The sequence below is a fragment of the Ambystoma mexicanum genome, chromosome 9 (assembly GCF_040938575.1).
Source record: "Ambystoma mexicanum isolate Mex_15411 chromosome 9, UKY_AmexF1_1, whole genome shotgun sequence".
In the NCBI taxonomy this organism is placed as follows: Eukaryota; Metazoa; Chordata; class Amphibia; order Caudata; family Ambystomatidae; genus Ambystoma; species Ambystoma mexicanum.
This window is the reverse complement of record NC_090931.1, coordinates 471,327,868-471,351,861: the sequence shown is the minus strand read 5'-3', so window position 1 is coordinate 471,351,861 and position 23,994 is coordinate 471,327,868. Positions and strand designations below refer to the sequence as shown.

The window sequence follows — 23,994 nt, the reverse complement described above, 5'->3', positions numbered from 1 at the left end:
ACATAACTGTTCAAATCATCACATAAACCCCAAATGTGAAATTAATTTACAAAATACCCAAAAAGGTAAAAAAAAAAAAAACTCGATATACCCATCGTATTTCTTATGTGGTACAAAATAACCCAGCCCAACATGTTTCAATACGCTACTAATTTCGGGATCTTCCTTAGGGGAATAACAAAAATTGATGATGAGAAAGGATTAACACAGGAGTTAAAAAATAGGGGAAGTAACAGAAAAATAAAGTTGAAATACACAATGTTTGGTTGTAAAAAGACTAAAGACATCAGTTACCCGAACTCACTTCAACTCTTCAGTTTGAATTAATTAACCATATAATAGAGATGAGTTTATCACATATCTGTTACTAAGAGATGAACTGAGAAATAGTAAGACAACATTTTACTTAACAATTCAGACATACCATAATTTTTGGTTATTTATTAACAAATAACATTGTAAATCAAGTAGAGTGGCGTAGATAGGGTAGGGCCTTATCGGCCATGGCCCACTCGAAATCTGTAACTGCCCCCTTGGTGGGCCCAACTACATTAGCGTGAGCCCCCCCCTTTGTTAAACAATCCTGGCTATGCCTCTGGTCTAGTAGGATGCATTATATATCTCACCGGAGAGAGATCCAGTGTTTGATTTCCTCATGGATAGTTAGAGGTTGTAGTGTCTGCCTACAAATAATAATTTCCATTGAGGAAACCATATTGAAAGTCCTCACAATATGATCATGCAAAAATAAATCATATTCTAGAATTTTTTGTTGTTCTTACCTGTAAAATGTAATGTGAATATCTCAAAAAAATGTCTGTCTGAACATATATGTTCATACGGTTTGGTGGCAAGGGATTTTTAGCTTTATACCATGTTTCTGCTAATATAAGGCTACACCGCTTTGTAAAATGAAAGTTGCCTTTTCGTACATAAAAAAGGGTATCTCATGTATGTTGTTTACCTTTTTGGGACTTTGTAGATGAATTTCAAATTTGGTGTTTATGTAGTAATTTTATAAGTACTGTTTTTGTGTGTGTGTGTGTGTGTTTTTGTGAATATTTTTCATGTGTGTGATCAATAATGTAACTTGTTTTGTACATTAGTAAGTCATTTATTTAATGTGGGGATTAGACTTTTCCTTCAAAGGGAAGGACATATTTAATGACCCTGTAAAACATATTTGTCTACCCACTACACTGATTTTTTATTAGTATAAAGTTTAAGTCTTGAATACATGGGATTGGACTCAAACAATATATTCCGTCCGAAAGTTGAAATTGCCAACACCTTTATCCAACTTGGATAAACCCTGAGGTTTTCTTCCGAGATAACTCATTAAATTTCCGGACCCATATGAAAGGTGTGAATTTCTTAGGTGCAGATTTAATTTAGTCTTGACAGGAGAAATAAGGGCTTTCTCAGAAGAGCGTAGGTTTGGATAGCGGTTTTTGTGCACTATATGGGAAAGGTGTACTTCAAACACTTAAACATATTGTTACATAATGTCCTGCTTTACAAAAACAGAGAGTGAGAATTCTTTCTCATTTTGTCCATCATGAACTCACACTTGAAACGGACGAAATTTGGGAGGGACTGGCCTCCAGCTATGAAACTAAATTAACTTTGGGGGTACTAAAACTGTTGAGGGCCGCTGGTTTCATTTATTGTCCTGGCTGTTTGTTTTTTCTTGTTCTTTGTTCCCTTTTTCTTTTCCTTTTCTTCTTTTCTTTTTCTTTTAATGGAATAGAATTTCTCTTGAGTTGTAAATTGTGATGAATTTTATGTTTTTTAATGAATGTAAATACGTTGTATTATGTAATTTTAATCATGGAAAACCATGTGTTTTTGTAAAAAGCTGATTTTCGGCTAAATACAATAACAAAAACGAAAACAAATGTTTAAAAGTCTTTACAACTGGTTCATTCTGTTGAGTATATTTGGGACCCCTCTCCCTTTTTAGTTGTGTTCATACCTTCGATGGCGTTTTGTGCAGGTGTTTTGTGCATGCAAGAAGTGTATACAGTCAAGTTGATTGGTTTGAAGATAAGTAACACACGTACATTTGGGACACATTAATTTGGATTTGTGGAACAGCTGATCTATTGGCAAACTAGGGGTAAGCCTTGTGTAAAAAATAAACCCTTGGAACTTGGTAACTGATCCAAAACATATATGAATTGGTGATGTCCAAAAACCTGACAATATACTGGAAGAGTATAAGTCATTCTAAGATGGAGGTTCCCAATGAAATGGGAAATTATTTGTCAATTAACTAAAATAGCACAAAAACAGCAGCTCTACAGGAGGAACATCTCAACAGAAATTGTACACCGCAAATGAACCATTTACTGCTTGGATGAATAGCGATGAACCAAATGCAGATTTAATCACTATGGAAAATGAAGATCCCCATCACTGGAAAACGTTATGAGCATCCACATTTGGCATAACCACATTTCACAAGATGATCAAAAATGTAGATGCATTGTTGGTTGAGGAGACCCCAGACTGGTTAGGACCAAAGAGTGGTACCTACATTATTCAGGAATATCAACAAACCATGTCCGTAAAACGACCATAGCTATTCGTAGGGATTTTCATGTCTGCAAGCTAACAATGCAGATAATTTGACCAAGGAAGGTGATGCTGAATTTGAAGACAGGGAGTTGAGGCACTTCATTCCAAATCATAGGAAGATTCAACCAGAGGCATACAGGGCTAATGATACCTTGCTACTTTGATCCCTGGGCTGAGAAAGGCAATTATATGACCTTTTGTCCAGTAACGTGCTATCGAATTTAGGAGAGAAGGGAGATGGCACCAACCATGGACTCCTGCTAAAAAAAGGTTGGATTCAGCAATTGAGAATGTAAGAGAACCAATGCCCCTTTTCTTTATTTAGAGGTAATAATCCATTAGAACTTGAAAAATGGGGAAAGGAGGCCCGTTGCCTCTTCAAATAAAATTAATTTCAATGCCCCTATTTGTTTACAGATGAATGAGTCTATCTGAAGCTGTTGTATTAAGATGGCATGTTAATGTCACAGATTGACAGAGAGTACCATCTGCCTTATAACAGCTTCAGCCAATTAATGTCCGGATTTAAACTCTTTCTTGTCAAAACACACACAAATCTGAATCAGTGCATACTTAGTAGAAAAAGGCTGTTGTAACATTGTCAATGACAAGTAGAATAATCTTTTCTAAAAGCATCTGCATTTTTAATAATTTGCTTGTATCACATAACATGACCAATTCATGGCAGACCATGTGTTTCAACTTCAAAATCTGAATAATATATTAAATCAAAACAGCCCATCAAATTCAGAACTACCACATTGTTCATGATGGTGTCATTTTGTAGTTCTTTTTCGCAAATCGTTTTTAACTGTTATTTGGTGAAGAAACAATGATTTCTAAAATTGGTATATCCTTTCCTAAGCAATATGAAATCTTTATAATGAAGTTCATTTAATTTGGGAACGCAACATGGCAAGCCGAAGGTTAATCTAATCTCTTCCTTACACCTGTATTACAGTGCATCACTCCTTGTAGATCCTTTCATTGGATAACTGAGCAGAACTGATTATGTTATTTCTTAAAAAGTTATTAAACCTTATCCTTGAGTCCTTTTTGCTAGCTAAATGCCCCTATCCAGAAGACAAACTATGCCTTCTGATGTACTCTCCCTAGTCAGATGGTGGTGTATCGACTAGCTGGGGAAGAAGGGAAAAAGGGGGAGAATGAATGATGCTCTCCCTAGCCTGGCTCACTGCTTTCCTATGCTAAAAGGCTGCACACTGGGGTCAGTCAACCGTAGATTTTAATGGTGTTGCTGGCCTTTCATGTGTCTTATCATAAAATACGATGGAAACAACCACCGTCTCATGGAACTATTCCACTGAAATCGTTAAAAGTTCTATATGTCCTATATGGCAGATTTCTCCAAGGTCATTGTGTGTCTGGTAAATTGGAATGGCAGCTTAATCCAACCAGTGTCGACCGGTTTCAGCGGGATTCACTATTAACCGCTTTCTTCTGGACCTTTTGTAATATCACATTTGGACATTTATCCCATTGTAAAAAACAGTCCATTTAGTAGCTGTCTTCAAATTGCTTTAGCTGGTGCGGGCATCCTCCACAAAATCGGGACATTTTCTTGTGTCCTGTTGTCCGGAACTTGGAGCCTGTGTGGTATTGGCTTAGCTTTGGTATCTTCAGAAGGGTGGATGGAGCCCCTGATAAATCAGAGGTAGTTCATCTTATATGTGTGGTAGATTTCCTTGTCCACTTCTCTGTTATAATACAACTTCGTGTTGATTTCAACATTTGCCTTCTCAAGCAATCCGGTTGTATATCTCCTGTCTCAAAACAGCTTCCGCAAGTACAAGATAAGGTTTAATAACTTTTTAAGAAATAACATAATCAGTTCTGCTTGGGGTGTGATAATATGAATGGGGAAGGAGACAGAACTCGAATACCCTGGTACTTCAATTGTATTGATTGAATAACTGAGGTCACTGTAATGTGGCATGCTTCCCTGTACAGGGCAACGCTGCACCCTGTGTCATCAGGATACCTGGCAGAGTGTACAGCTGACTTACAGTTGCCATGACCCATGGTGAGATTTAAAAATATATATATATATATATATATATATATATATATATATATATATATTTATAAAAACGGATGCTTTCAATATATATATGAATATCAATAACATCACATAACTTAAGAGGATTCAAATATTAAAATATACATTGTGAATTTGTTAAGTGATAGAAACTACCATCAAATCATCATAACATTTAGCAAACATAGTTCTATTATATTAATGGCAAATACATGGTATATCTATTGGAAAGTTAATCAATTTACACACACAGTGCCAACAAAGACAAACACATCACTAAACAAAAAAACAAAAAATCACTCATAAATTTTTGAAAGGGCTTCATAATGAGAGATATAAGTCTTCACGATCATAGTAGTAATGTCTAATATTTTGATATCTGCATCTCTACTATCCAGTATTCTGTAGTAGGCTTTATTCTAAGAATTAACTTTACAGCAACCACCAAAGCCTTATCAATCCATCCACCATATTCTTTTGCAATTGAGCATCAACCACTACGTATCAATAAGACCATATGCACAGCTGACGTAGGAAGAATAATATTTAAAATCATGTCTATTCTGTCCAAAACCTCCTTCCAAAAAGTATGTACACGTGAACAACTCCAAAGTAAATGTAACAATGTTCCTGTACTATTTCCACAGCCCCAACACACATAATTGTTTATCAATTTTGGTTTATGCTTTCTTGTTGGAGTCCAATAATGTCGCCCAACAATTTTTTGGTTTTATTGATCTCAAACATGTACCCATCTTTGCCCTAGTGCCAACTCTGAGTAATTCTTCCCATTCGTCCTCGGATAGTTCCAAATGTATGTAATCTGACCATGCCTCTCTCAATTTTGTCCAGTATTCTACATTATCAGATTCCATAGGCATAACATGTATATAGGTAGACACACCATGTTCCAACCCATCAAATAGCTTACAAATGTGTGGCCTAGGTTCTAATGCTTTATCAAGCATACAAATTCTCTGGTTTAACAGTGATTGTAGCTCTATATAACAGTTCAACTCTCTTCTATTCTGGAAGACTTTATCAATATTCTGCAAAACCTTCTTGGGGATTGGCAGAGGAAGTGATTGTATTACACATACAGCACTTTTGGCAACATAACAATTTTTGTTGCATTTATCTTTGCCCATACATTCAAAGTTAATCCCTCCCATTTTCTTATATTATTTAAAGGTTTCTCTATTATTCTATCTACATTAAACTGCTATTTTGACAGTTGATTCTGAGAGGATTTGACTGGGTCAGAAGAGGGAAGGCGGCTGAGAAAGAAGGTGTTTATTATAAGGGATCGTACAACAATATTCCTGGACTAGACGTTTTATTTCTAAACTCCAAGGGCACCCCTCCATTTTGCTTTGGATAGGACATCGAGAATCAACAGATTTCATTGAATGACACAACTCAAAAGGAAATGTAACAACTCATCTTGTAATCGCATTCACACAACCATTTAATCAATGTCCTAACAGACAGTAATAATTACACTTTAATGATGCCTCCTAGACAATCCTACCATTCAATTTAGAAGAAACAGACAGTTGTAGTTAGAAAATGTGTGTGTTTATCTCAAAAAAAGACATTAAAGCAAACGCAAGTGATTCCCACTTTACAAAAGCAAATATCACCAAAATGCTACACATAAATCAGGGCTGTCATGAAATACAATATGTCATCATAATACAAACTACTTATTTTAGGTCTTGCTAATGAAAATAAGCGATGGAATACAGAAATAGCATCAATCATTCTTTTATTTTATTTAATATTGTGTGTTACAGTTTACAATCCAACTTGTCCATGTATAAACTTAAACATGTTTACATTAAAGAAAAAACAATATAAGATTATCAAATGTTTGTACAGTTATCAAAAATACTTATTCTTATAAACTTTTCTTCATTTTCTAACCATAACATGGTAATTACTAAACAAAATCATAATATTTGGGTACCAGCTAAAAACACAAGCCCAGATTTGTTCTGTTTTAATTGTAGCTAAATTATATACAAATCTCCCTAAATACTTAGAATGCATATCTTCGAAATTCTCACAGATTGTTAATACATGGTGAGCATTTTCATGCATATGTTTCAATTTACAGAACCTGTGATATCTATATTCATAATGAATGCCATATCAGGGTCCATGTGCTGCTAGTCTAGGTATTAAGTTCATTGTTAGTTGCATAAAGATTTTCCTCCATTTGGCTGATTGAAATTGTACCAAATACCTTTGTGGTTCAAGAAAGTAAAAGGATAGCCTAGAGAAATTACACCATGTCCTCAGGACCCATGCATGCTGTTGATATTTGCATCAGTAACATTCTTTAGTTTTCTGGGTGCTCAAGCTTCAATATGAGGTAATCCTTACTCCAATCGAGTATCCACCCGATACCAAAGAACTTTTTGTTTGTTTTTTTGCGTTCCTAAAAGCCCTTCATGATTTTTGTTGACCTGCATAAAAGCTAATCCCAATATAGCAAAAAGCGGGCATGCTAGTCCTTTAATTACTTTCATATATAACAGCCCTCTATTTAAAGACATTTGTTCAACCAAACAAAGTCAACCCCAATTCCAACTGAATTGCATGAATTGGGATGCCCAGAAGCCGACCTTAAATCTTTCTCTACAGCACACCTTCCAACTTATATAGCTATGGTACACAGTTTTCTAAACCGCCCTCCAGACCAAAAAATACCGTGGTGGTCACAATTTGATGTAGGTCAGTATGATCCCTAGTAAAGTATACAAAGTCATCTTCGTAGCAAATCTCTTGATTGGGGACAAAAAAAGTGAATGCACTCAATTCTTTGCTGTCTTGATATTGCTATTGCTCTTGCTATTGCTTATTGTATCCTTATTGTATCCACAAGAGAGCCCCAGATATACATAGGAGTGATCCTGCTCAATCTCACAATTCAATGTGCTTACCTTGGTTTCTAAAGACCCAATTGCATGAACTTATTTACTGATTCCATTCTGCATATTAAACACAGCCTCAATACTCCTATTTAATACTACTGATGTGTGATCTGGTATTATATAGTCACCTTACGCCAACCACGGGAAATCCGTTGTTTTAATGTTTGGCATACAGTCAACTAAATTAAGGACATCCAGTTAGTCTGCTACGTAAAAATTCAACAACATGGGAGCCAACACACAACCTTGCTTTAGACCTCAGACCACGGTATCACTGTGAAGTTGTATCAACATGTTTAAAAGTCCCTCAGATATTTTCCATCTTTTCAATTATTCCAATAACAAAGAACGGTTTATGGTGTCAAAAGCTGTGGCAAAATCTATGAATAATGGGTATAGTGGCATCACTTATTCAAACAGACACCCAGACATAATTTTCTATAAAAGAATGCCTATTCTAAAACAGTAAGTACTTATAAGTGAATAACTTTAACAACAAGCACAAATTATCAAAACACAGACATCTCCTTGGTTGAAGCACAATCAACTTACTTTCCTAAATAATGGCCCTCATAAAATAAAGAAAATCGGAATATAAAACATAATCACATTATTAGTTTTGGTTGAAAGGATACCTCAATCTACTGCACCTTAATTTTTTCTGTTGAATACAAATTTTACATGTTTTTATTGTGTGCTTGCGATCACAAGTTATTTAGCAGAAACTATTGAAAAGTTATAGGTAAGAGACGATTTTACCAAACAAAAATCAAAGGTTGTGTTCCAAATGATATCTGTATCTAACTAAGGACAAGTAAAGGAATGCTCTAAATTATTCTGATTTTGGAATGAAGGGCAAGTGAAAAGGGAAAGCAATTTGAACCACTGTTTCTTTTGAATTCCATTGCCTGAAAAAAGTCCTGCCCAAGGTTATAAACACAAAAAAGAAACATCGGCTAACTCAATTCTCCATGCTTTGTCTACCCGTCCCCCCAAACAATATTGCAAGCATACCTTATGGTGTATTTTTCAGATCAAAACGAAACAGTTCGAGTCTAGAAGATTTTGCAAATCAATGTAAATAGATGATTCAAAGATTTCACAAGAGAAAATATTCTTAAGAAATTGTATTGAACGCCTTTATGAGAGCCACTAACATTAACAGTGTGTTAAAAATGTTTGTTGAATTCCAGAAAAACACAACAAATAACAATACATGATACAGAAGACAAAGCAACAAAGCAAGATCTATTTTGAACAAACATTGCTATCTGTTGCTACAAGATGATATTATAAAATCATATATAGTACAGCAACCTAGCATTTCTTATAAACAAAAGAAAATGTGAAAGACAACCTGACAAGCAATCATCCCATGGTAAATAAGACAGATTACACTTGCCTAAGGTAACCTAGCGGCTTTTTCACGTGTGGTCAATGTAGTGTATGTTCATACTATATGAATGGCATAACATATTTTGAAATGCAACAAATGTCCTACCATAATTACAGAAGGGATCTTCTAAATTTAGGGATATCCTAAATACCAACTATGTGATATATGGTTTATGATGTCCCTGTAAAAATAAATATGTGCTGTACAAATAGCAAAGTCAAAAGATGAATTCTGAAACATACATTCATATTATTAAACACAAGAACAAAAATCAAATAGCCAGGCATTTTTAAGAGAAGGGTATGATCTTTCAGAGTTGTTTTCGTGTAAGTGATGTTAGGAACAATAGACAAAAGAAATTGCACCATCTGGAAGCAAAGCTAATCATGCATTATGCATTTTAAGGCAAAAGTTCCACATGGTATGAATAAAAGTGAAGGTCATCAATTGGTCTTATAATTCTGATCATTTGTTTGAATTAATGAAAGGTATGCACTACTATAGTAGAAGATGATAGCCATACAGGGATATTCTACACATTGTAGAAATTGACAAAAATATGTCTAGAACTGATCAATCATGATTCCGCAAAATGTAATAGGCACTTCATTAGTATGGATTGTCTATTTGCCACTATGGTAAGATACATATGACAAACACACAATAATGGATTCTTTTACAAAGAGATGCATAATATACAGCAATATACTAATTATTGGCAGTATATTCTAGGTTTGACTATGCTGTTGTATTCTCAGTGTATTTAAACCTCAGTAATTTCCGAGTGTGTCTATCCAGTATATTACTAGTTTGAAATGACCAATAAGGTTCCATTTCGACAAACTCAGCAAACTCCAGTTTGACACTCCCAGTAGATTCTGAGTGTGATGACTCAAGAGCACTCCAGTTTATATCGCCAATTTGCATAAACCCAGAGTGTTCCCAGTTTGGCAATGCCAGCCTATTCCCATTTTGACCAAGCGCTGGCAAAGCCAACAGTTTTGGATTTTGTGCAACCATGAGATGGAAATTGACATCGCTCTTCTGGTGATATATAACCAAACAACAAACAAGTTGTGTGCCCCTCCTCACATGTCATCGCCCTTCTAGCTGTTCTTCAATGCAATACTTTCATTTTATCGGTGGCGTTTTGGCGCCACCTAATAGCCAAAGCTAAAAATGCCTATTAGGTGGCATTATCAGTTTTAATAATGCCAGTATGTGTCAAGTTGGACTCTCCTGGTTTATTCCCAGTTTAGTAAACTGGAGCATATCCATCCCTGTGTAATCCCAGTGTTTCCAGCACCCAATTCATTCCCTGTTTGCCTAATTCCAATTGTTCCACCCGTTAGAAAATGGAAATATATTCCCAGTTTTATAATACCAATATATCCCAGTTTGACATTTCAGTAACCAGCCAGTTTTACCAACACTTTAAGGTCTCTACCGGTTTGACGAACACAGTATTCTCAAGGTTTGACAATCCAGTACATTGTCAGTTTGAACAATCCCAGTTTGACAAACTCAGTTTTGTACCATCCCCGTTTATTGTAAAGTTACCAATATCTACATAATTCCAATCCTGTTATGGCCCAAGTTTGACAATCCCAGTACATTCCTAGTTTTACTACACAGGTATGTTTCCAGTTTTCTGAGTAGTAGCAGATTATCAGTTTGACAATCCCAGCATGTTCCCACTTTCACTGTATTCATGTTTAAATCATTCCTATATACTTTCAGTGTGAATACAGCACCAGCACATTTCCAGTTTGCACAATTCAAGCATACTCTCATTTTAGGTCCTCATTGTGAATTGGGTCGTATTTCGCTCCAGATTACTGCATGTGGTAATTACTATTACCACTTGCGGAAATATGACAGTTTGCAGAGAATTGTATGTTTACCAATGCTCCAAAAATAAAACTTATAACAAACAAGAAGTAGTTCCGCAATAATGCATGTGGTATTTCTGAAAAAACGGCTAATCATGTTTTGCTAATATTTGCGTTTCCCTCCTTGTTTCATGGGTGGTAATACATATGGGACAGCTGTGATAACACTGCTACTGTTCTGTGAAGAAAGGTTCGCCAAAAGGGTCAATGATGATTCTTCTGTGCACTATATAGCAAATGAGGGTGCAGATGTGAGCATTTCACATACCTACATTATCACTCCCTTTGGGAGTTCCCCTCCATATGTGTGTCCCTTATGTTGAATGGAAGCACTACCATACCGCTTCACTTGAAGGGTCATTTGTTTTACAATTCTGGGTGAGAGTTGAACTATTTTTAGTTCCACCCTTTGGGAGAAGGTCAAATCTGAAGAAATCATTTTCAGAATATCAAACCCTGATTATTTTGCATTTAAAGCATGTGGTACTTATGGAACACTGCAAGAGGTAACTGACCAGACTATTTCAAATACTGCACATTACAAACTAACTCATTATATAACCTGATTAGTTTTTCAGAATGTTTCCCTCTGTGCTAATAAACAACAATACAATTTACTACCAGTTGAATGTTACACATTTCTGCTAGATTCTCAATTTCCACAATTCCATGTATGCCCATTCTAAGGGCAAAGCTGAGTGTGCATTACTGGCCCAAAGGGAGGCCTGGCACTGCAACCAGAAAAATAAATAACAAGTATTGGTGATTTCCAACACTTTTGACATTGAACCCCTATTCATACATTTTTAATATTACAACTTGTATATACTACAATTTTCTACAAAGCATCCCAATAACACTGCAACATTACACTGCTAGCCTTCACATGTTCTTAAATAAAACAACAAAATGATATCTTTCCGAGATATAAAATTATCGAAATTAAACAAACTAAGTACTTTCATTCGGGCTGAGATATTATTTTGCTGAGAAATGAAGTGGCCGAGGGCAGACTTCTTTGCAGGGTTTTTATTACAGGAGGAGCTGTTTAAAATCTGCAATTTTCCCATTCATTTTCAGGCCGATGTTTTAAAGGTAGACATTTCTGATTTAAATCACCTTCATGTGACAAGGAATTAGCTATCACAGAGAATGTGCCACTGGACATGCTACTGGTAAAGGGCTCAAACGAAAAGGAATCAAAAAGAAGTGCAATAAAAAGGCCAAATGAAGAGTCCAAAAAAAACTGTTAGAAAAAAATGAAGCAAGAAAAAATAAAATAAAAAGAAACATACATCCTAACCCAGCCACCCAGGAAGGGGGCCGGTTGTTGACAATCCCATTGCATGGGACCACATGGAGCTAAGTTTGGAGGCTTCCCTAATATGTCTTATTTTCCTCAGCAGTTCTTGTTAAATGGTTACCGATCCACCAGGCGCTGTCTTCAAAACTGGTGGTATCGATCATTTCCTGTTGGAGTAATCCAGGTGTGGACACTTGGGGCCTAATTCACAGAAGCGTATTATAGTGGCAAAACCCCCATTGGAAAATGCTCTGTGAATAAGGGCCTTGGTAATTATTATCCCTAATTAATCGCTGACATGGTGGTTTCCCGTTTATTATCAATTTCCATTCTCTTTTTTCTTTTGGCCCCTTACAGCTTCGGTCACATGAGCAGTTGTTCCTTTCAGTTGCCCATATACATGGATATGTATGTTCTATTTTCAGGAATCAACAAAACGTGCATGTGCTTTACTTGCATTATTGCAAGCCCGTATATTTTGTGAATATCCTTTGAGGTTTGAGCAAATCAAAATATCTTTTCTCTATCTATTGTCATGGCTTTTTGGACCACTTAGTGTTCAGAACCTGTTTTACCCAAATATTTCAATATTTTCACTTAGTGTGAGTGGACAAAGGTATGTTCTGGACATCGGGCATTTACTTCGTTGGTAGTGTAGTGTGTTCTTTAGTTTGCTAAATTATTTTTTTCTCCTTTCTTTTGCTTTGTCATGTAGATTCAGCCCTGATGACATACTTATGTCTGAATGCATCGGCATTACATTATTTGTTTAGCACTTTCTTCTTCTGTGCTTTACATTTAATGTGTTAATAACGTATGTAATAGATTTCCATATATCTAGTTGAACGGTTACTTTAGACCTTTTGGTAGAGTACACAGCACTGAGGGGGATCCCGCTGGTGATTGTTGTGCAGTATTGGAGTGTCTTGTACCAGGGACACATTCTCTGTAGTGCTCCATACTATAATTCCTTTGAACTAAAAACTTTGAATTCTTTATATAAGTAGTGGTGCCCACCCTTTCCTTCTTGATTAACTTCACCCTATCACCAATTGCAATCCTGTGGAATACCCAAAGGACAAAGTGGCAGTACCGGTAAGCGGGTTTTTCGGTAATTCGGCCTTTTTACTGCCAAATTACTATTGAAGCCAATTTTCTTTTGTTGTGGGTCTTTAAATCTTCAAGGTACATTTACAAGACCCAAAGGCCATCGTTTAGCCTCACAATGCTTTGGAATCTGTGACTTGGTTTTAATTCAAGATGGAGAAAGTAAAGCTACAATCATAGTCTTTTTACTTAACACAGTAAACGCTATAAACCAAAGTATTCTTGGAAAGCAAACAACACATATCTAAGCAGCTAGACTTAACAAGATATGTGGTAACGTACCCATGTTGCAGACTAGCCTTAAATTCCCGACTTCACCACTAAACATAAGTGTGCGGTCTTGGGCCAATTGTTTAATCTCGCTATGCCTTATCTGCTAAAGTTAGAAGTCCCTATAAGTGATTGGGTTCAGTCTGTACATTATTCGAAAAAGTCTCACACATGGTATTGCTCCATTTGTTATTGTTATGATAGATGGCAGCCTGCAACATCCATACAAATGCTTGCAAATACTGTCCTTATAATACATGGCTGCCTCCAATACCCCCATAAAACCTTGTAAATCTTGTCCTTACTACAGGCTAGTTGTGACATCACTGCTCCTTTCTTGTGAAATCGCATTCTGCTACACGTTACAGACGTCAATTGATGAGTAACTGTGTATGGTAGTGCATTTATTTTGTGTACCGCAGGAGTGCAAAACATGGGAGCAGTAATGTACCTGCGCAACATATTTTAAAGCACAAAATGTTTTTAGATTCATTTTTATTAAATTGCTTAAACTGTACTCCTGCAACACATAAGCTACATATTAGGTTTCTTTAAATCCAAACCTATTCTACACTGATTATATGTATCAACAATTGAAAGATTTCTTACATTAGATGAAGCAAGAAGCCAGGCATTCAAGGGGATGACAGTGTATAAGAAATACAATACCCACTGCCATAAATATAATGATATTACAAGTCATATCCGAGTTCACTGACCTTATAAAGGAACTCGGCCTTCAGCCTTGTTCCTCTATTTGAACACAGAGCTCCTTGGTGACTTGCAATAGCCTTAGAATGTACGTAAGGGGGGTACTTTATCCCATACAATATAGAAGTGACATTGCTACTCACATGTAATTTAGCCTTGGAGGAAGAGGGAGGGGGTGTTATTGTGGGATAATGACCTACCACAAGTTACCACTAGTTGGGTTGGGGAAGGAAGGGTTATTATCCCAAGCAATAATGACCCTCCCGAGGTCCATACGACTCGTGGCACATGGTGTTAGTAACAATACATGTTTTGGAGTTTTGAAGTTTTGATGGTGAAGTAAATAATGTTAGTTTAAGAGTGAGTAAAGTAAATAGACAAACTGAGTTAGTAAATTAAACGTGGCTTGATTTTGTAGTATTTAAATAACATGGTTGTCTTCATAAGTTACGCATTTTAATTGCAACTTGGATGAACTTGAACTGGTTTAACATGAGCATGTCCCAGTTGTAATATAAAAGTAAACCATTTCTCTATAAGTGAAAGCATTTTCCCTTGTTTTAGCTTTCTCTTGTGTGTGTTAAATAGCTTGCTACAGCTAAAGAAAAAAGGTGCTTCTCAAAACATCTTGTTGAAAGAAATCGTCCCTAGAAATTGCATTGTTATTTCCCTGTCTACTTATGAAGAGAAAATGTCCAGAATGCAGTCAATACCAGTAGATATTAGTTATTCTAAACATTCCGATTGGTTGAGAGGAGGTCAATAACGATCTGCGTGTGCTAATAAGAACTAAATCTAATCACTGTAACAATAATAACTTATTACAGCTCTGTTGTGACATCACAATGCGTACTACCAGAGCAAGCACAGAGCACATTTACAGCTGCCACTGCAGCCCTTAATTAAAGCCTTGACTAGCTTTTTAGATTGCTTTTTCACAAAAATATATTCTGAGACATTTTACAGCTAATCAATTGATACGGAACTTCTTATGGTAGTATGTTTACATTGTGCAGGGCTGGAGTTTACAGAGGAGTGCATGAATCTACCTGCATGTTATTTCTTCTTGTAAACCACAAAACGTATCCTTTAAACTGGGTAAAATATATCACATTACGTGTGGCATATTCCCATGTTTTCCTCTGAATGGATTCAACGTTCATAATATGTACTAACAACTGAGAGGGCTCTTGCACTAGACTAAGAAAGAGGCGGTATTAATGGGGGTGACGTTGGGTCCATGTAATCTAGGCAATAAAATGCCTCCCACCGCACATAAGGGTAGTGCAAGCCACCTACGAGTTGAACTCCTGAGTGATTTGCAATATCTTTACATTGTGATTATTAGAATAGTAGCGGCCATTTGTGTATTGCGCATCACAGTTTATTGTCTCTTGGCTTACTCTAGCAATCACGCCCGTTGGCTCACGAACAGCGTGGGCTATCTGATGCTGCTGCATCGCGGAGTCTCCCTCAGGCCTGCCTTGTCCTGCTTGCAAATATTGTATCCGCCTTCGCTCTGAGAGCGTTTGGTGCCAGCAAGCAGTGCAGTACAGGCAGGCTCCACGCAGCATGCGGCACCAACTGCAATAGTGCACTCTAGCCAGCAGGCAGAGCACACACATCTGAATTGAAAGGAAAAGAAGATTAAATAAAGAGAGAACCAACAAAACAAGGCCTAAAGTCGGAGGAGAGTCACTAGCAAATGGTTGCACATCAGCACTGGTCAAAGTCATAAAGTGAGTTCACTGACACCTACACAATGCCGTCTGAAGAGCCCTCTGCATCCATGCCAGTCACTCCCTTGCTTTTTTCACCCATCACGGCCAGTCAGCATGAACTGCAGCAGTAGAGTGTACAGTTGCAAGGGGTGCCGCCTTTCGACATCACAGACACCAGTAGCCTAGGGCCCAGGTGGGCTTGGTGGTTATTGGACTTCTACGTTTATATAGACACGCTGGGGGTTCGTGGGCCAAGAAATCGAAGAGGACTTTTGATGCATTACTTGGTGCCCATGGTGAGACACATGGTTTATGAAATGCCTCCGCAAACTACTATCTTGTACACGGATGTCATTGATGCCCTGAATGCATATTTTGCCCCACAACATTGACTACGAGAGACACGTTCTCCACACCAACACACAAGTTAAAGGCAAAACTTTGGATTTATTTGTCATGAGTCTCAGGGAGAGAGTAAAATACTGCGACTTTGACAATTACTCTACAGACAAGGCCCTTTGATGGCAGGTAATCACCGGGTACGAGTTCCTTGATTTCTGTTACAAGCTACTCTAGAAGAGGAGGTCCCTGCAGGAGAGATCCTCATGTTGGCTATTGATAGACAAGCAAAATCCATGGGGAAGGTCACCATCTCGCATGCGAGGTCTGCCCTGTTGTGTCAGATTCAGGCATCGGAAAAGACACCCAAGAAAAATGTGCCAAACTGCTATACATGCAGCTACGATTTCCCTTATGAAGGGACATGCCCAGCCTCGGGTCATCGGTGTAATGCCTATGGGGAGGAGCACCATTTCAGGTCGATGTGCAAAGCATCCACATATCGATCAAACCAAGGGGAAAGAAGATACTCAAGAAGGGCGTCTGACAGGCAAAAGTTCACATCTCACAGGCTATCACCACATCGCAGCAGGTGGAGCTCCTGAGAAAGGCGGCGCACGTCACCCCGAAGTCCGACGCTGTGAAGATCACAGATCCGGTAGATCGGATGAGCAGATGCGGAAGTCTACCAGGCGAAGGGTGGGTTCTACATCACGTCGTCTCCGAGACGCCAGTCCGGATCGAGTCATTGTCCCAAGGCAAGCGGAAAAGAGGATATCTTCATGCCATTGGAAACAGAACAGCAACAGAATTCTGCCCAACACCACCCTTGCAGATAAATGGCAGCCTAAAGGATTTTCTTATTGATACCGGCGCCACCGTGAACATCATGAGTGACACAATTTATGCCTCATCGAAGCGCCCCGCCACTTTACAGCGTTCAGACATTGACATTTATGGTTTCGGATCGCACAAGCCACAGCCATGTAAAGGCATGTTTGAGTGCACCTGTTCATATAAAAGCAAGTCCGAGCAAGTGACCAGATACGTGATAAAAGGGGATGTTCCTGGGGGCAGTATTCTGAGCTTTAAGTCAGAAATAAAGATGGGGTTCGTACATATGTACCGAATAAAGTCGGCATATACCCCCAGCTCCAAATATATGGTGGTTCAAATGTTCCTGTCGCTCTTCCAAGGCCTGGGCAAGATAACGGGAAAACAAATATAGTTACATACTGACAAATGCATAAAGCCGACAGCCCAACACTATAGGGGGATTCCTTTGAACATCCAAGTACAAATGGAACATTAACTACGTCTACTTGACCAAGACATCACAGAGTATGTGAAAGGCCCAACGCCATGGGACTCCCCCATAGTGCCAGTGCCCAAAACAGAACATAGCGACAAAATAAGCTTATGTGTAGTTTGTAAAGAAAATACGATAGTTACCCCACTCTCCCTACAGAATTGCATCACTTAACTAGCACAAGAAGGTCATAGGGGAATCGTGTCCACCAAGAGGTTAATGAGAACCAAAGTATGGTTTCCCAAAATGGACTCCAAAATACAGGCGGCACTGTTAGATTGCATGGTGTGCCAGGCTGTACGCCTCGTACGTTTCCTCAACCATTGCAAATGACCCCCATGACGCTAAACGTGTTGGATGAGGTGTTGATCAATCTCTTCGGGCCCATGGGAAATATGCATTGCTGGTTACTGATGAAATATATACTTGACAAGGCATTTGTGCCCTACGGCATCCCTTCCATAGAAAAGACAGAAAATGGTCCCCCCTTTAGCAGACAGGAATTTGCCAGATGTGCTGAACACCTGGGATTTCAGCACCAAAAGATTACACCATTATGGCCCCAGGCAAATGGAACTGTGGAACAATTCATGGCCAACATCAGGCATATGCTGCAGGTATGCACCATCACAAATGGGTCTTTCACACAAGCCATCTGTGCAAAACTAAGAGTCTATTGGAACACCCTGCACAAGACAACGGGGGTATGTCCCTCAGAGCTCATGTTCAACTGCAAAGTCTGCACCTGTCTGACAGTAAGCGGAAGATGAAAGAATATGCAGATACAAGATGGAGAGCAAGGGAGCACAATACTCACATAAGAGATGTACTATTGGTGCATCAGAAACAGACTCAGAAGGACATGTCAGCCTTCCATCCCAAGCCACTGCGAGTACGGACATAAATGGAACCATGGTCTCAGCGTAAAATAAAGTAGAACCGCTATCACTCGATCACCCGGAATTCTTTCTGGAAGGTCAGCCAACCCTACAGGGAGAGGGCTTCGTCAGAAGATCATCTTAGTGCCAGCAATCTCTGATAGTGGTTCCAACGACATGGGCGCTTATGTGGACACTGATGGCAGCAGTAACAGTGAGTCAAATCGCAATAGCCTGGTCGAAAGTCCGCCGAAGAGGGCTGTGTTTCGACCCACGAAATCGATTGAAGTGGATTGAAGTAATGGACTAAACTACTGTGTGGGGCAGAGATGTAGCCTTCTAGTTGTTAGAGCCGGGTGTGCCCCTTGTCATGTTCATTGTCAAGTTTGGCTGGTCCTGCAAAGAAAGACAGTCCGGAATAAAGACAGACGTAGCTATATACTGTGTTTTGGTCTTTCTTAATGCAGCATCCCCGCCGACCGTCAGACCAGGAGCAGGTTGCGGCCAGGACGTAATACAGTCCTATGCTTCTCATGCATAGCCCTTCCGTCCTATGCTGCTCATGCCCTGACTTCCCTACACAATCCAGTTTCCCAATCAATGCCAGGAGTTCCCCATACACACCCTGTATATTCCAAACGCTATTTTCTATTCAAAGCTCTAGGTCCTCTATGTGCAGCTCTGTGTGCTCCATTTACAGACCTGGGTTTGCCCATGTATAGCCCTGAGTTTGCCCATGTATATAGCCCTGGTTTTCTCATGTACAGTCATGAGTTTCCCATGTATAGACCGGAGTTTCCCATGTACTGACCCGAGTTTCCCATGTACTGACCAGAGTTTCCAATGTACAGCCCTGAGTTTCCCATATACTGACCAGAGTTTCCAATGTATAGCCCCAGTGCTCCAGAAAAGATTTTGAGGTAGGAGTATGTTACGCGCTATTTTTAAACTTTGAGTGTAAATGTGATTTTAGGAGAGTAAAAAGTCTTTTCTCCTTTGCAAGAGAGTAAAATGTGACATCCAGCCGACGTGTGCAAAAACTGTATGGAAATCATTACAATGCGGCAGCTTTCTGCATTGCGACATAATACACCTTTGATTATTTCTCAAAGGTCTGGCCATTCTCACTCTCAGTATATCTTTGAATGTTGAAAACACAAAAACCTAGCCAATTACGTAGTAAAGCAAGCATGAATTGTATTGTGTGTTTGGAGGTTCGATAGCCGAGTTGTCTTTTGATGTTTAATAAAAGTCCTCATTTCCTGTTGCTATTACTACCTAATGGTATGCCAATGTTATGATACAACAGTGCAGAGGGGCAAGGGCTCCATGCTAAATTCTATATCTAATCTCAAGGCCAAATGGTTATTTATATAGTGCTTTTGGCAAAGGGCTGTACATAGTACATACTTATCACAATTATCACCAAACTCAAGTCGGTACTTCTTTATCGACCATGAAAGGATGAATGGCTGAGTTGGCCTTGCCGGGATCCGAACCTGCAACCTACAGCTCATGCACAGATTGCAGCAATGAGTGCTCAACTGGCTGAGCTATTTTATTGGCTAACATCCTTCAGAGGTCGATTAACTGGGTATCGACTGAGGTATAATAATCATAGTGTCTAGATGTTGGCGAACCATGTATGAAATGCTACATAAAGTTAAATACCTAGCTGGATGATCACAGGGACAGGTTTTGCGGAATTTCTATTTCAATTACAAATGTAACTTTCATTTGTATGTTTTTGAACAGCACTTGCACTTCCTAGAGAGTCGATTTTTAGATGTTTTAATTGTAGTCTTGAAGATTTGAGAGGCTAGAACACCTGTGATTGGTGTAATGACAATCACTCACCCTTGAACAAAGACTCTGCTGCCACTGACCATTTATAGTAATGTACCCATTGACTGCAAGGTTGAATGGATGTAAACTAGACCGTGCATTGTCATCATTTTACACACTGTTTTTATAATTAGAGTGTAAATTAAATTATAAGTGTAAAAATGATCTGCCTCCGCATGATTATGCACATAGAACAGGAACTCTGAACAATACAATTATGCAATGCTGGTTCGCTTTCATTGGGGGGGAAAAGTACAATTTGTTACAAAATATGAATTCTCAGTTTCAACTTTGTTTTCCATTTTATTAATTTTACAATCCTAAAATGCTAGGAAAATAAATATGCACGGTACTTCCGTTTGCCCCATGAGCAGCAACACAGCAGAAGCTGAATGGAAATAAACCATTCCTTTTATCACAGTAGTGCAGTTTCTTTTTTTGAAAGGCTTCAGAGAAATACATTCTGTTTCATTCATGTGCTTTTATTCATGGCTTGCAATTACATCCATGTAGATACAAATCAAAAGAAGCCTTCTGGTTTCTGTCAAGTAACCTGACCTTTGCACTGCCCTCTGCTCTAAACCTGTGTGTAAATGTACACAGCAAAATAATAAAGCTGTCGTATTTAAAAGATTTTCATGCGTAAAAAGGCCTGGTACGCACATTGTCTGGAGGCCTGTATAGCCCTGAGTTTTCCAAGCACAGCCCTGAGTGTTCCATGCACAGCCCGGAGTTTCCCATTACTGGTCTTTGGTTTCACAGAGGTACCTCTGCACACACCTGCGTGCCCCCTGCACATCCCTTTGGTACCTGTGCCCAGCTCGGCTCTTCCCGGAAGCAGCCCTATATTCCTTATTTACATCCATGACTTTCCAATGCTACAACAGAGTTTCTCATTAATTGTCTTTAGTTTTAAGGTTTATGTGCACAGTACTCTTGCTCAGCACGTAGCTCTCCAGACACATACTTCATCCCTGAGCTCCTCATGCACAGCCATGAACTCCCAAACACAGCCCAGATGTTCTCATTATTGCCTTCGTTTTCCCAGTTTCTTATACACAGCCCTGCAGTACACACTCACAGCCCTGAGTCTTGAAGAGCCCTTAGTTTTGTGGACAGAGCCATTAGTTCCCCCCTAACGAACAGCTCCGAGTGCCCCAAGATCGGCCCCTCTTTCATGCCCTCAGGTCTGCACTCACCTGCCGCAGATGGCGGAGCAGCTCGGTGGCCTCGTCCTGCCGCCCCTCTTTCACCAGAACCAACATGTCCTGTATCATGCTGATGCGCCGGTGATAAGGGGGCAAACTCCCAGCACCACTCTTCCCAAATGTATCACTTGACTTCACCACAAAGGACGCAAAGAAGTCCCCCCGGTCCCTGGAGGGGCCCCTCTTGCGAGGCCCCGTGGGGTGCGCCGGACTCTCCGCCCCACTGGCCTGGCACCCTTTGGTCTGCTTGGTGCCCATGCTGGTGGAGCACTGCCACCTCCAGGAGCTTCATCCGAGCCAGCCCGGCCGGGATACACAGGGTCCTGGCACCTGCAGCGGAAGGGAGGATCTGCCACACGTGGGTATGGAGCAGTTCAAGGCCTAGGACATCCCATGGCAGCCAGCACAGGCCAGGGGGTATCCCAGTGAAGAAGCAAAGAGGACTCCGAGAGAGCGTGTGGGAGGCTACTCACTACAATTGTGATCCATTGTAGAAAGCAGGGCACACTGCCCGCCTAAATCTTGGGATCCTGTCAAACGGGTCATACATATCACAGCACCCAAAATCCAGAGCAGTATGGGGATCCGAGGTAACGCAGCGCATCTAGATACACAGACCAAGAACGCGCGTGGCTGATTCCAGTGCAAAAAAAGAGCGCTCAAAAGTCACACTGCACATCTGGATTCAGTGCAGACCGAAAAAGAGCCAAAGAAACACTGCGCACTAGATCCAGTGCTGAATGGACATCCGCGGCAGCACTAGTGAGACGCACATCAGCACTCCGAGCTGGGTCAAGGTCAGAAGCACGGGTGCACAGCTGGATCCAGCGAAGCAAAGAGGACTAACAAGTGGGAGGATCCAGAGCAGAGAGAAAACAACCGCGCAGGCACCGCAGACGGTGAGCTCCTGGAAAGGCGAGGGAGTCACTGGTGCACGGTCCTAGCCCAAAGACCACTGCTCGCTGCGCCGATGTCGCAAGCCTCAACGTTCACCAGCCCTGAATCCGTGCCCTGCCTGAAGAACTCCCTCTCTGTGCACAATCTGGTGAACTGTGCACAGTGCGAGAAACTTCCACCCGGGTTGTGCCCTGTGCGACAATCGTCCCTCTCTGAGCACTGCTTCAGAAAGTCCCTCCGTGTGCCCTGACACTGCTTGTCCGTAGCGTGTCTGCGAAGCTGTCTGTCGAAGGAACTCCGCTCACCCCTTGTGCCCAGTCTGAGGCTCTTCCATCTATGGCCCGTCTGCAGATCTCACTCTTTAAGAGACACCCTCCATCTGGTCTATACGAGCAACACCCACGTGTGCCGTCTGGAGATCTCCCTCCCTGTGTCCTGTCAGAGATCACTCCCTCTTCCAGTGAATCTCTAGAGCTCCAGTTCTTCCTCTGGGGAACCTCCCGCGCCCCCTCCCCCGCGAAGACCCTCTCTGTTTACAGGCGAGGCGTCCAGACACTCCAAGCTCCGTTGCCCCACCCTTCTTCCTCGATGATGCGCACACCTCTTCGTGCCCCTGGCCTCAGCTGTTCCCTGGCCTCCAGTCTCCGCCGTCTGCTCGGCTATTTATTGTCGGCGCCTGCAGGCAGCGGCGGCAGCAGCAAGACGATGCTGCGCGTCCCTGCTATCATCGTAATCTCTGGGGAACAACACCGGATCCAGCAGTTTGGGCTCTGGCTAGAGCACCGCTCCGTCCGAGGACTGGGTACCGACACATACAAAACTGGCAAGTTGGCGAGCTCCTCCCCGTGAGGCGGGGAGGCAGTGACCACGGATTATGGCTTCCTGAGTCGCTCTCTAAGAAGCATCACCCGGGTGTGGACAATGCATCAATCCCGCCGCACGGCCACCATGGGTGCAGCAACTTTCCTCAACTGTTGCATATGCCCGTGAGTGCAGCAGCTCGTAAACTCGTAGTGCAGCAGCACGGGCAGGGCTGACCCTGGCTAGAGCGAGGGAGGAGCAGGAAATGCACAGGTCGTCTTCAGCTTTTGCCCAATCAATCCGAAGATCTCAGCACCAACAGAGAAAAACAAGCAACAGCACACTCCCACATGTACCACGCAAAGCAGCTTAGATCACACACCTACGGGGACTGTGCAGGGCCGATCACACACCCACGGGAGCGGTGCAGGAGTTTAGGGAACGCGCTGTGCAGAGCATAAAGCGCGCACACACACACACACACACACACACACGGGTCCTGCTGTGCAGGGCCGATCATGCATCCATGTGTGCTGCATATCACAAAACCTTCAGGTCGTTATACTGAGCAAGTCCACATACACAGTGTAAACGACCCGACTTCAGAGGACTCTTGTGTTCCGTGCACTTTCGTGCAGAAAAACACATCAGAGGCCCGCGTGGTGCTTCATGTTTGCCAGGCGAATCAGCATGGTTCACTGTAGCAGAACAAGCTAAATCATGAGTGTGCTCTGCAAAG

General features: G+C 40.6%; 1 protein-coding gene across 1 annotated transcript in view; it reads right to left on the bottom strand.

Moving 5' to 3' along the window:
* Window positions 1-23,587, bottom strand: part of LRRC75A (leucine rich repeat containing 75A) — a 2,021,773-nt gene extending 1,998,186 nt beyond the window's left edge. Inside the window, exon 1 of the mRNA XM_069615022.1 lies at window positions 21,549-23,587. Coding sequence (XP_069471123.1) covers window positions 21,549-21,815 — 267 coding nt within the window. The 5' untranslated portion in view covers window positions 21,816-23,587. The remainder of the gene's footprint in view (window positions 1-21,548) is intronic.
* Between the last annotated feature and the right edge of the window lie 407 nt (window positions 23,588-23,994).